Below are 13567 nucleotides of genomic sequence, written 5' to 3'. Positions count from 1 at the left end.
CACTGGGAGCACAGGGGAATGTCTCTCGTGCATTAAGCATCAGTCTGAGATGGGCTGGTGTAAGGTGGGCTGAGTTTCCATTCTTTTTATAATCGAGACCACCGTTGTGCTCCAAGGGACAGACTAGATTGTGTGTGTGCGTTTAGGTGGATGAAATCACTAGGTTGGCTGAGACTTGAAAAGCCCATCTAGTCCTATGCACTGTCTCAAGACAGGCTCTAATGGCCTAATTTCCAAACAGGAATCCATCCCCTTCTAAAAACTCTGCAGGTAGGTCTATTTCACAACTTTTCTCACAATGACTTCTCTCTGGCATCTCCCACAGTCAGGAAACATTTGTTCATGTCTAATACAAATCGATTTTTCAGTTACCCAGCTCTCCTTAAAAATCTAGAAAGTGCTTGGCACTGCTGGAGACATCAACATGGTTAGGCATGGTTCCTGCCCACTTCTCATTAGTCAGGGCTCAGATCTTCTGAAAAATGTTGCTAATCCTTCCTTCAGAATTAATCTTTCCCCTGAGCTCCCATACTTTATTTACAAATTTGTTACAGGATTTATCACATTCTGCTTTTGAGTACATTTTGCATGTGCACATTATCTCCCCACTGGATTAACATACTTTAGATGTGAGATGGAGAAGATGGGAGGGGCTCAAGGGCCCATCCCAGCTCAGGGCTCTTTGTCAAATACTTCAAGGAAACTTCAGAGGATTGATGTGTGACTCTACAGTGTTTAATACCTTTGCTAGAGCAGAAACTTAAGTACCTGTTACATTAAAATGAACATTCTGAGCACAAGAAGTGGACATAATATTCACTGTGGCTTTATATGCTGTAGCAAAGGATTGAAACAACCTAAATATCCATTTATAGGTCACTGGTTAAATACAAGTTGGCACATCCATTCAACAGAATACTTTGCACCTGTTGAAAAGATTGAGGCAGGTCTATAGTTGGCAACGTGGAACAGTCTCCAAGGTTTAGTGTGAAGACCATGAGATGCAGAATGATGTGTATGGTGTGCTAATATTTGCAATAGAAAGGTGTGTGTGTGTGTGTGTGTGTGTGTGTGTAACATGTGCGTAGACTATTTCTAGAAAGATACAAAAGAAATTGGTAACAGTGGTTGCTGACGAGGAGGGGAACTGAGGTTTTGGGACAGAGGTAGTGGTGGGTTGGTAAACCAGATCTCTGGGGATAAAAACCCCTATTTGTAGAGTTTGATTATTTCTATACTGTAAATACGCCCACCATGGCCAATTTCAAGATAACAATGATTTAACATTGGAGCCAGGTGGAGCCAATATGAGCTGGCTTCAAAGCACATCACTAGACACGGGGGTGGGAAGGTGGCCTGCTTTCCACTGTAGACTCTTTGGTACAATTTTACTTTCTTTTTTTTTTTTTTTTTTTTGCGGTATGCGGGCTTCTCACTGTTGTGGCCTCTCCCGTTGCGGAGCACAGGCTCCGGACGCGCAGGCTCAGCGGCCATGGCTCACGGGCGCAGCCGCTCCGCGGCATGTGGGATCCTCCCAGACTGGGGCACGAACCCGTGTCCCCTGCATCGGCAGGCGGACTCTCAACCACTTGCGCCACCAGGGAAGCCCCACAATTTTACTTTCTGATGTCATACTTGGATGGGCTAAAATGTAACAAAAAACTTTTAAATTTAGAAAAATTATCGTGTTCAGATGGCTGTATTCCTTTAGGCTTCTCGTCTCCAAGAGTCTTAGTTTTCTTCCCTTGATAGTATTCTGCTTTCCTGTACCTGTTCAGTCTTTCTGGTCAGGACCTATCAGTGCAGTCTTATACACACAAAAACACACTTAATATTGGTAACCTCTTGATATGTAGGGCAGGCCGCTACCTCCTAAGTGTAGAAGCTGTAGGAATGTCAGGCCAGGAAAGAGCCATCTCCAAAGAGCTGCTGCTGGTGAAGCCAGGACGCACAGCTTAAGCACAAAAGCCCAGCTTCCCAGCAGCTGCGTGGGCGAGTGACACCTGTGCAGCGCTGGATGTGACCCTGCCAAACAGATGCTTTTCTGTCCCAGCAGCCCACCCGTGGGGGCCGGCTGCAGCAGAATGCCTCAGCAAACACCTTGCCTCCCACCCCGTGCCAGCCAAAGTGAGGCCCAGCCAGGCTAGAGAGGAAACCTCAGGCACCGCCAGCCCAAAAGATTCCTCCTCGAATCATTCTAGAAACCATTTCGCACCAACTCCCAAGTCTGGCTTTTGCTCATGGCTGGGTTCAATGTGTGTCTGAGAATTTGTGTCTTAAACCTTTCATTCTGGCCTCCTCTTTGTCCACCCCCCTCCAACTTACTCTTCAGCTTTCCGCGAAAATATTTCTCCTTAGATGGCGTCCTGTGTTGTGAGCCTGTCTCACCCTGCCCGCATCAATCGCTCTTCACAGCTGTCAGTGGAGTTGTTTATCATCAGGCTTTCCTGATCAGCTGAGCGCAATGCCTGCCTCATTTACAGGTGTATTCCCCAAACCGTGCGCAATGCCTGGCACATTTCAGCCCTCAGTGCGTGTTGGCTGAATGAATGAATAAGTTAGGATACACTCTTACGAAACCTTCAGAAGACATCCAACACAGGGAACATTTTATTTGGAGAGAACTTGAGCATTACTTCATCTTCATTGTCCTTTAAGGCAGTAACATGCTTCCTGGAGGCAGATGGGGGAGAATTGTCTGAGGCTACATGGTGAAGTGCAGATTAAGACAAAGCCAACCGCTTTGCATTCAGATGCAGCAGAAACACAGGTTATGGACCGGGAGAAGCCACAGGTCGGCTTCCTGAGCCCACTGCCAAGGAGCAGATCTGGGGCGATGCATTTTCGATTGCTTTGAAAAATGGCTAAGTTCCACTACATACCACCCCTAAAGAAGATACCTCATTGATGAGCCCTTCCACCACAATAGAGGGGGTCTAGTGTTGGTGCCCAGTGCTCTGTTGCTATTTAGCCTTTGGTAAGCTTTCAAGGAAATTGCATAGTCTATTAGAGCTGCTCAAATTCACACTGTTCCTCTGGTTTTATTTTGGAATTCTTTAACTATCCAGTCATTAGCTCTTCGCAAAGCAATGCAGCCAGTTCTTACCCAGCTTGACACCTGGCTAGGTATGTGTGTATGTGAGTGTGTGTGTGTGTGTGTGTGTGTGTGTGTGTGTGTGCTGGGGTACGGGGGTAAGGTGGGGGTCACTGGTCATTGGCACATATGGCCCCTGGGAGCTTGAGGGTACCAAAAAAGTAAACATCGGTCCTATGGCCTGGCAGCAATCACGTGCACTATGATCTAAGAGCAAATGAAATCAGAGCAAGATGGTTCCCCGTCACCAGATATCCAGCCACACCACAACAACTAGATCTAACACACAGAGCTACGTACACGGAGAGGCAGCACCCAAGAACAGATGCTTTGTTATGGCTCTGCACTGCCCCCTAGTGCCTTGCTGCTCAATGACACCCTCCTTGGATAGAACCTTCCACCAAGAGTTAAGTAAGAATCTATTTGAAGGCACAGTATTCAAGATGTTAGATCTGGTCAGAGCCCAAATCGTAGGGTTAAAAACAGAGGGCTTCCTATTGGCTGAAAAAAAAATCTGATGACATTTGGGACTCTAGTTCTGAGAAAAGGCTCTGATGATGAGCCTTAGGTCTTCAGGTTACCAGAGACTCTTGGAGATCCCAACAGCCTGACTGATTGGTCAAATGATCCAAATGGCCCCAAGAGGAGGACGGCCGGCAGAGGTCGGCCACAGAGAAGGCAGAGTTCTGAGAGAGTGGAGAGCAAAGTCACAGGGAGAGAGAGCACAGAAGGGCTACACGAAGGAGGCTCGTAACAGATCAAACGCTGGCCTCCAGAAGCCGGTTTTAGGGCTGGTCTGATGGTTCTCCCCTCCTGGTTCTCACCCTAAACAAGAAAGCAGCCGATTTAAGCTGGTTTGAAAGATTATGTTAAAATTAACAACACTACCTACAGCTTCTATACCTGACTATAATGGCAAAAGCAGAAAGGGTGCCTGGAAAATAAATTCTTCTTGTCTCTAGATTTTCAAAGCAATCAATTCAATAATAAAAAAAATATTTGTAAGAGACTGGGTCTTTTGCAAAGAATAAAGCACTTTTTGTTAAATACACGAAGGCTACTTGGCTGAACAGATACACATTTTTTTTTGGAACCTTGTATAATGTCACCAAGTTCAAAACGTTGGAATGGTTGGACTTGTCCCCGTGTTTCCTGGGAGCACCCAGTGCTGAGCAGCCAGAAACGCATGTGCGCCTCCAGTCCTGCCCGCTGGGCCTTACACCCTCTTCATTCCTTTCCCCATGAGGCAAGCAAACACTGTCATGACCATCTTGGGGTTCACTTCAACCAAGTCTTCTGGAAGGGCATATACTCTTGCTCCAATTTTTCGGGCCATAGAGATGGCGTACCTAAAAGAGAAGAGAGGAAGAATGAGAGGAGCCTAAGCAAGTATGAAGGGGACACCTGAGGATCACAGTTATAGTCATTCTATATAATCTATACTATATACTCTCTACTCTGCACTATAAACTATCTGCTATACAGAGCTCATTCCTGGTACGGCTGGAGCCAATCACTGGGCTCCTCCCGAGACTCGAGGGCAAATGCTGGCCTGACAAAGCTCCTGACTCCGTCAAACTTGCTGTCCAGCCTCGTGATAATTACCAAATTTATTATTTGTCCTTAGAGAGCTTCCTAGCTAGCACCACTTTTGGTGCCTACAGCATGCTTATTTGCTTGGGCTGTACAGTGGCAGAAAAAGTCATAGAACTGAACAGGAGTGTGTGCCAGGGAAAGTCTAAAGACACCATTTCAACTACAGGAACATTTTTACAAGGCAGAAAAAAGGGGAAATGCATCTGTAATACCTCGACCTTACCCATCAAGTCCTTTCTTGTTCCATTCTAATCCTCGCCTCCATGTATGTGTATTTATTTATGATACTATAATAGTAGAATAACCAGAGTTTTATATTACACATTTTTCACATAACATCACCATAGCTGTAGCAGAATATTTTTGCTCTGTTTATAGTTATATGAAGATAATTTTTATTAGCTGTAGTCTATCTTCAAATGAGCCCACACTATTACCTGGCAGTTCTTTTCTTCTCCTCATTCATTATCTAGTAACTTTTTTTTTTTTTTTGCGGTACGCGGACCTCTCACTGTTGTGGCCTCTCCCGTTGCGGAGCACAGGCTCCGGACGCGCAGGCTCAGCGGCCATGGCTCACGGGCCCAGCCGCTCCGCAGCACGTGGGATCCTCCCGGACCAGGGCACGAACCCGTGTCCCCTGCATCGGCAGGCGGACTCTCAACCACTGCGCCACCAGTAACTTCTTGCAGTGGCTACTCCAGAGATTCTCCATTCCACCCAAAGCCCCATTACTCCCTTTGCTCTCCTGAAATAACTTTATTCTTACTTTATTGATCAAATTAATTTAAGAGCATTGGGCCAGAGCATCCCCATTCTTTCTCCTTGTCCATCTCTCAATCACTTCCTCTATATTAATTATTAATGAAATAAAATTAATTTTTCCATTATAAAATAGAGGAAAAATTATTAAAAAGTTAGAAAATAGAGCTTCAAAAACCAAACAAACCATGCACAATCCTGCCACCATAGCCACCTTTAGGATTCTATATAATTCTTTTTACCCATTTTTCTAAGTAATTTTGTATCTTGCCTTTACAGGACAGTGCTTAGGAGCCTGGGCTCTGAAGTCAGACTTTGAATTTCAGTTGAACCACTTGATAATTGTAAAACCTTGGGCGAGTTCCTTAAACTTAATCACACCCCTCTTGAACATCTATAGGTTCAAGGCCTTTTTTTTTTTTTTTAAAATTTCTGGGTCTTCATCCATGTTCTTCCCTCTGCTAGAATAGTCTTCCTAGCTCTTTCACCTGTCCAGCTCCTTCTTTTTTTTCTTTTTTTTTTTTTGCGGTACACGGGCCTCTCACTGTTGTGGCCTCTCCTGTTGCGGAGCACAGGCTCCGGATGCACAGGCTCAGTGGCCATGGCTCACGGGCCCAGCCGCTCCGCGGCATGTGGGATCCTCCCAGACCAGGGCACAAACCCACGTCCCCTGCATCGGCAGATGGACTCTCAACCACTGTGCCACCAGGGAAGCCCCCTCGAGCTCCTTCTTCCTTGTCCTTTCAATCAGTCCCAGCTTCGATGTTATTTGGTAGAGCTTCAGTTCCCTTCCTGTCCCCTCCGCAGCACCCTGGGGTCCTCCTTCCACACCATCCCTCACACTCTACTCTAACTGCTGTTGAATTATTTCTCTTCTCTCCATTAGATCATGCTAAACGTCAGCATACCAGGAATGCACGTCTCCACTTTCCCAGACTGGGCACAGAGAGAAGGGCGCTGCTGGGATGAGATACACAGCAGGGCTGCTGGGCACTAGTCATTCGTTAACCCTGGACTTGCGTTATGGGTTGAATACTGCCCCCCAAAAAACGTATGCAGAAGCCCTAACCCCTGGTACCTCAGATGGTGATGTTATTTGGAAAAAGTGTTATTTAAGGTATAGTTAGTTCAGATGAGGTCATGCTGGGGTAGGGTGGGGCCCTAATCCAGTATGACTGATGTCCTTATAAGAGAGGGAGAAGAGACACAGACATACACAGAAGACAGCTACGTGAAGCCACAGAAACACAGGGAAGGCCACGTGAAGACAGGATTGGAGTGGTACATCTATAAGCCAAATGATGAGGGAGGTATGGGACAGATTCTCCATCCAAGCCCTCAGGAGGAACCAACCCTGCCGACACCTTGATCTTGGACTTCTAGCCTCCACAACAGTGAGAGAAGAAATTTCTGTTGTCTGAAGTCACCTTGTTTGTGCTATTTTGTTATGACAGACCTAGGAACTAATACAGCCTGCTCTTAGAAAGGCACCTCTCTAGGGTAGAAAGGCACCTCTCTAGGAAGGCAAGCTTTCCATAAAGACCAGATAGCAAATATTTCAGACTCTGTGGGCTTTTTCACAACTATTTCAACTCTGCTACTGTATCAGGGAAAGAGCTATAGAAACTACGTAAATAAAACCTGATGTATAAAAGCTGACAACAGACCAAATCTGGGCTCTGCTGACCCTCATTCTACAAGTAAAGCAAATGGCAGTTGCTCTTAAGCTGGAGAAGACTCTGGTCTTGAACCCCACCCCTGTCCATGCATATCCACAGATATTCACAAATAGAATGTTTATATTTGCACGCACCGTGTACAAACTCTATTCAGGAAGCCTCCCATAGATTATGATTAGGAAATTGGTTTTATGAAATTACAGGCTTGCTTATCAATCAGAAGTCAACTGTTTTCAATTTCAATTGCTTCAATTGTTACCAAGCGTTTTTGTCTTGTTCCCTCTAACACCTGGAGCCTTAAACTGCTATTGCCCAGTATTGAAAATAATGATGATGGGACACAGTACGTCATGAGAAGAAAAAGCATCAACAGTGAACCTAAAAGTGTTTGCATGAAGGCACAGGCACTGGGGTTTACAGCTACCCAGGGGCTGGCTCATCCTTTCCTCCCTGACCCCAGGTTTATTTACGTACTTTGCATTGTTGAGTTTCTCTTCGTCGTTCAGGTTTTCTGTCTTCAGGAGGTCATAGTTAATGGAACCTGGTTGAATGGCATCAATGAGATCCAGGACGGGCAGACTTGTACTAATCTTTGGGTCCTGCATAGAGAGAAAGCATGGGTTTTAACAATATGCTCCCAAGTTACTTCTATTTGGCTCAAGGAAACTGAGTGGTTCTTTCCTCTTAAATACGAATATATACAGCCTGGTGTGGGAAATGCCACAGTGTCGCACATGGTGTTTCAAACCAGTGGTCATTTCTGTAGGGGCATCACTAGTAGCTTCGTGGTGGTTCACTAAGTGGAGGAAATCCATTGTCTGCCAACAGGCAGGGAGTCATTCCCAAATAGTGAATGGAAGGAAGTTAGAGCAACTAGAGAAAAGCAGAGAGGTTGATATATAGTATGTTTCATTCAAGTACTGGTTATTAGTAGAGGAAGGGATGATTTGAAAAAGAAACCATCAGAAAAGAGAGACTAAAGACATTAAGAGGAACCCCACGGGCTTCCCTGGTGGCGCAGTGGTTGAGAGTCCGCCTGCCAATGCAGGGGACACGGGTTTGTGTCCCGGTCCGGGAAGATCCCACATGCCGCGGAGTGGCTGGGCCCGTGAGCCATGTCTGCTGAGCCTGCGCGTCCGGAGCCTGTGCTCCGCAACGGGAGAGGCCACAACAGTGAGAGGTCCGCGTACCGCAAAAAAGTAAATAAATAAATAAAAATAAAGAGGAACCTCGCTTCATTTTCAGGGGACATCCCAGAGGTGACAGGCAGGGAGAGTGATGCGGGCTCAGTTGGATGGGATTCAGTGAATGCCCCTCTTCTGGGGACCTTAGGGAAAGAAAAGGGTCCATAGGTCCAGGCAGACAGTGACAGCAGTTATGTGATCAAATGCAGTGACTGCAACTAATATCCATTGGTGTCTCACAGTTTGCTCAGCACTTTTTATAGGTTATCTCACTTACTGCTACAAGCCTTGGATGGAGGCATCTAATCTTAATTTACAGCAAGCAAAGGGAGTTTCTGAAGTTAAGTGGCTTGCTAATAAGTGGTGGGGCTGGGATCTGAACCCAGGTATTCTGACTTTAAATCTTGGGCTCTTTCTTTGGCGTCTGTAAACAGTTTGATGGACACACGCAAAGCTGTGAATGTTTTTTTTTTTTAAAGGTTCTATCTGATTTTTTTTTTAAAGGAACATTATTTATTTATTTTTTGGCTGTGTTGGGTCTTCGTTGCTGCGCACGGGCTTTCTCTAGTTGCAGCGAGCGGGGGCTACTCTTCATTGTGGTGCGCTGGCTTCTCATTGTCGTGGCTTCTCTTGTTGCGGAGCACAGGCTCTAGGCATGCAGGCTCAGTAGTTGTGGCTCACAGGCTCAGTAGTTGTGGCTCGCGGGCTCTAGAGCGCAGGCTCAGTAGTTGTGGCTCACGGGCTTAGTTGCTCCGCAGCATGTGGGATCTTCCCAGAACAGGGATCGAACCTGCATCCCCTGTGTTGGCAGGCGGATTCTTAACCACTGTGCCACGAGGGAACTCCCTGTGAATGCTTTTAAGGTGTAAATGCACAAAACTCTGCACCTGTGAGTACAGACATGCCGAGGCAACTGTGTGTCACCATCTGAGCATAGTCAAGTTCAAACACCTCATACCTTGCGGGTCCAGATCAGAACCAATTCTAACAAAGAAACAAGACACAGGACCCCTGCAAGATGCTAGGTCTCCAGCACTGACCCTCTGTAGAGGTAGAATACTATTTTAAAAAATAGAATGGGTCCATTTTTATTTACTTCTGGGTTATGTAAGAACTACCACAAAATTAAGATCAATATACATATAATCATAATCTAATTTCCACCATTAGCCTGAGCTTCTATCTCCATAGAATTTTTTGGTAAAGAAGCACAACGGAAGCAAAATGGAGAGATTTGAGTTTCACCTTCTTTGCTACTTCCTTCCCACAGTCTTGGTGCGCTGACAGGCAGCGAGATGGCCAGCAGCTGGCAGCATTCATAGGTGAGGAGGGCCCAGGACTGTTTCTGCGATGGTTAATCGGGGTGCGCTGTGCTCAGTTTTTGAAGGGTTTCACTTAAAAGCAGTATGGGGCTAATTTGACATTTTCCTTTTGTGGTCCTTTTGACCTAATCAATTCCACAATGACTCAGTGAGAAGACAGGAGAAAATTAGCCCAGAGCATCACAAGGAGCAAAAAATTGCCAAACATTCCCAAGAATGAATCCCCACAGGATCACCCCAGAAGCTGCTGGGTAATGAAATGGGATGCATTCCTGTAAAGTGGCAGCTGTTTTACAGAGAGACGCATGCCCGGGGCTATTCACTTCATAGCCATGGTCAAGTGACCTATAGATACTCTCCACTCTATAACCTCACCTCTCAGGTGAAAGGTGCTTTCCCCTCCCTGATGGACACCACCTGCAATTACTAGCTGTAACCTCAGGAGTTCAATGAGCCCCCAGTTTCCTCACTATAAAATCAGGAAAATGGTGGGACTTCCTGGTGCTTCAGTGGTTAAGACTCCACACTTCCACTGCAGGGGCCGCGGGTGGGATCCCAAGTCAGGGAACTAAGATCTCGCATGCCGCCCGAAGCAGCCAAGAAAAGAAAAACATCAGGAAAATGGTAAAGCTGTCTTCATCATGTCTGTGAAGAGGAAATGAGGAGCCCCCTGTTACAAACAAGGAGCCCCTAGTACTGAGACCACGCTCCATCCTGGGAGCACCCCTCTACTGTGCTGTTCGCCACCGCCTTCCCAAATCTCCTTCTGGAAGGACTTGCTCACATCTGTCACCAGCCTCCACTTCGACCTCCAGACCAAACGGATGGTGAGCAGAGGGAAGACAGAGCTGGCCACTTCCTGTGCTAAGCTCACAGGGACTGGGCACTCCTGGTAGAGCCCGGCCTACAGATACACCTTCTGCCCTTTCTGGGAGGGGAGAGATTTTCATTTTTTTCTTGATTTTGAAGGAGAGGATTGATAGCATGACGAACTGCCTCACCCACCCTGTTAATATAACTCTGAAGGGGTCCCTCTCCGCCATCTTGACCTTTAAGCCAGGAAAATGTAGTTAAGATATGACGCAGATATTATATGGTCAATCAAGTGCGCAGGGCCCTTGAGGAAGGATCCAGCTAATGTATAAAACATGAGTGAAGAAATGTAATAAAATGTCATGCTGTTATTAATAAAAGTGGGATTTGGATACAAGTAAGCAACTGCTTTTTTTTTTAGAAAAAAAAAACATCCCATGGGAGATCTTTTAGCATTTTACATTTCACCCTCATTATGTTAATAATCTGAACCATGGAGCTATGCACATTTAAAAAACATTATATTTTACATTACTTTGGAAGAACAACGTCTAAAATCCCGTGTAAAAAACGAGTGGGTTTTTAAAATTAATTATTATGGGAGAGAACGACAAGAAATCTGTCAATGAAGTGGCCTATGAACGTCAAAACAATAATGGGTCATTCAAGCAAAATCAAAATGGGAGGGCGAGCCTCAAAGACCTCACACTGAAGGTCACTCTTGAAAACAGAGTGGAAGCAATAAAGATAAGCATAATGCTCAGGTGGCCGCGAGTAGGAGACACGCGTGTTACCTTGAAACTAGAGATGGATGAACTTTTCTCCGCTTCCTTCAACGTTTCATTCACCCAGTTGACAATAGTGTCGTCGTTGACCTTCTGCCCACCTCCAAGTTCTTCAAGAATATTCAGTGTGTACCTGAACAAAATCAAGAATGATTTCTGGAGAAAAGTTGCTAAAGAATTCACTATTGTATAGCACAGAGAACTGTATTCAATACTCTGTAATGACCTATATGGGAAAATAATCTAAAAAAGAGTGGATATATGTATGTGTATAAGTGATTCACTTTGCTGTACAGCAGAAAGTAACACATTTTAAGTCAACTATACTCCAATAAAATTTTTTTTTTAAAGAATTCACTATTCACAGAGAGTCGCCAGCACAGAAAAGTTTTTTTTTTCCCCTGTCACAGAAGATGGCCTGAACACCATTACATCTGAGGAAAAAAGAATATGTAAAGACATTAGTTCCTTTTAGAATAACAAAATAGAACTTTATACTTAGAGTGAGATGCAGAGCGCATACCACTGTCATTGTACAGAGAGAAAGCAGAAGAGAAGCAGGGAAAGGAAAATGAAATAAAGGATTTGAACCAGTGACGCTTTTCTTAAAGGAACTATGAAAATCAAGGAACAATTCAATGTTAGAAAAGCCCAAGCACATATGCAGAAAAAAACTATAATTCAAAAAGCTACACGTACCCCAATGTTCATAGCAGCACTATTCACATTAGCCAAGACATGGAAACAACCTACATGTCCATCGACAGATGAATGGATAAAGAAGATACGGCATATATACAACGGAATATTACTCAGCCATAAAAAGAATGAAATAACGCCATTTGCAGTGACATGGATGGACTTAGAGATTATCATACTAAGTGAAGTAAGTCAGACAAAGACAAATATCATATGATATCACTTATATGTGGAATCTAAAATATGACACAAATGAATGTATCTATGAAACAGAAACAGACTCTCAGACATAGAGAACAGACTTGTGGTTGCCAAGGGGGAAGAGGGTGGCCAAGGGATGGATTGGGAGTTTGGGGTTAGGAGAGGCAAACTATTATAATAGAATGGGTAAACAACAAGGTCCTACTGTATAGCACAGGGAACTATAGTCAATATTCTGTGATAAACCATAATGGAAAAGAATATGAAAAAGAATGTATATATATATATATATATATATATAAAACTGAATCACTTTGCTGTACAGCAGAAATTAACACAACATTGTAAATCAGCTATACTTCAAAGCCCAGGCAGCCAACATAATAAAGAAAAAATATAAAAGACTTTCCTCTGTGTATCACAGAAGTAGAAATATTGGGAATACATTATTAATCTCTAGTTAATCTCTAGTTTGAGGGTAAGAATTGCCTTAGATACATACTGTTATGAGAAGATGCTTCAAGCTCTTAAAATTCCACGGAGCAGAGAAGACTCACCATTCCCCAAGCTAATCTCTCTCAAAGGGTAAACACAGGGAGAGAGCCAAGCAGTAGGGCAGGTGGGCAGGTCTGCTGGCCTCACGGTTCAGCCTTGTAAGGGGGGAGAGTCAAATTACCTACGAAAGACTAGAATTTCAGTGTGTGTTGTCCAAAATGAAACTCAAGTATCATGCCATTGAGCCCTGTCTGGAGGGCCTCCCTAAAAGAGGTCACCCTCCATTTGGGTGCCCAGGGTTTTGCTCATTACATAATCCATCGGGTATCTTCCTCCAGTTACTGCTTCTGTGCCAAACATAGTTCTTCCACAATGGTTTCCAAGTGTAATCTCGGAAACAGGAGCAATGCCCTGTTTCCTTCAGGTGAAATCACTTTCCTATCATTGGCAATGGGGAGGAAAAGGGTTTCTGCAACTTTTCTTTATCAAAACAATAAAATCCTGTGGACCAATCTGGCATCTAAGTCCTCTCAGTGACACCTCCCCAGACTCCCTCACATCAGCTGGTTCCTCTTCATTCTGCCTTTTCTAAACTACTGTTCCGGTCATGTCATTTAAAGTGACTCTCCGAGGCCCAAAGAACACAGATCAAATTCCTTAGAATGGCACACGAGTCCTTTCGCAATTTGACCTGAGTGTCCCTTGTCAGTGCCTCTCTCATTTCCTCCTTCCCCTCCTTCTTCAAGGCTTTGTGGTCACACATACTCATGTTCTTCCAGCTGCACAGAACCATCAGCAGCTCACCGACTGCATCATGCGTCCTCCTGCCTCCTGCTTCCATGACTCAGGTGTGCGCTCTGCCTTCCTCTCTAGTGAATTTCTAATCCTGAGAACAAGTCCCAGTTCAAGCATCATTTTTCTGACCCATGCAGTATATTAA

The 13567-nt window shown here is 44.8% G+C and overlaps 1 protein-coding gene across 2 annotated transcripts in view; it reads right to left on the bottom strand.

Moving 5' to 3' along the window:
- Positions 1–2594: 2594 nt before the first annotated feature.
- LCP1 (lymphocyte cytosolic protein 1) overlaps positions 2595–13567 on the bottom strand; it is a 58294-nt gene continuing 47321 nt past the window's right edge. For both annotated transcript variants that reach the window (XM_082601917.1, XM_082601916.1), the window contains 3 exons: positions 11242–11365; positions 7603–7727; positions 2595–4443 (listed from right to left, as the gene is read on the bottom strand). In XM_082601917.1, the coding sequence (XP_082458043.1) occupies positions 4311–4443; positions 7603–7727; positions 11242–11365 (382 nt within the window). In that variant the 3' untranslated portion in view covers positions 2595–4310. The remainder of the gene's footprint in view (positions 4444–7602; positions 7728–11241; positions 11366–13567) is intronic.

Source organism: Mesoplodon mirus, assembly GCF_964341445.2.
Source record: "Mesoplodon mirus genome assembly, chromosome: 17".
NCBI lineage: Eukaryota > Metazoa > Chordata > Mammalia > Artiodactyla > Ziphiidae > Mesoplodon > Mesoplodon mirus.
Note: the sequence above shows the minus strand (reverse complement) of the source record. Positions and strands in the feature narration are given on the sequence as shown.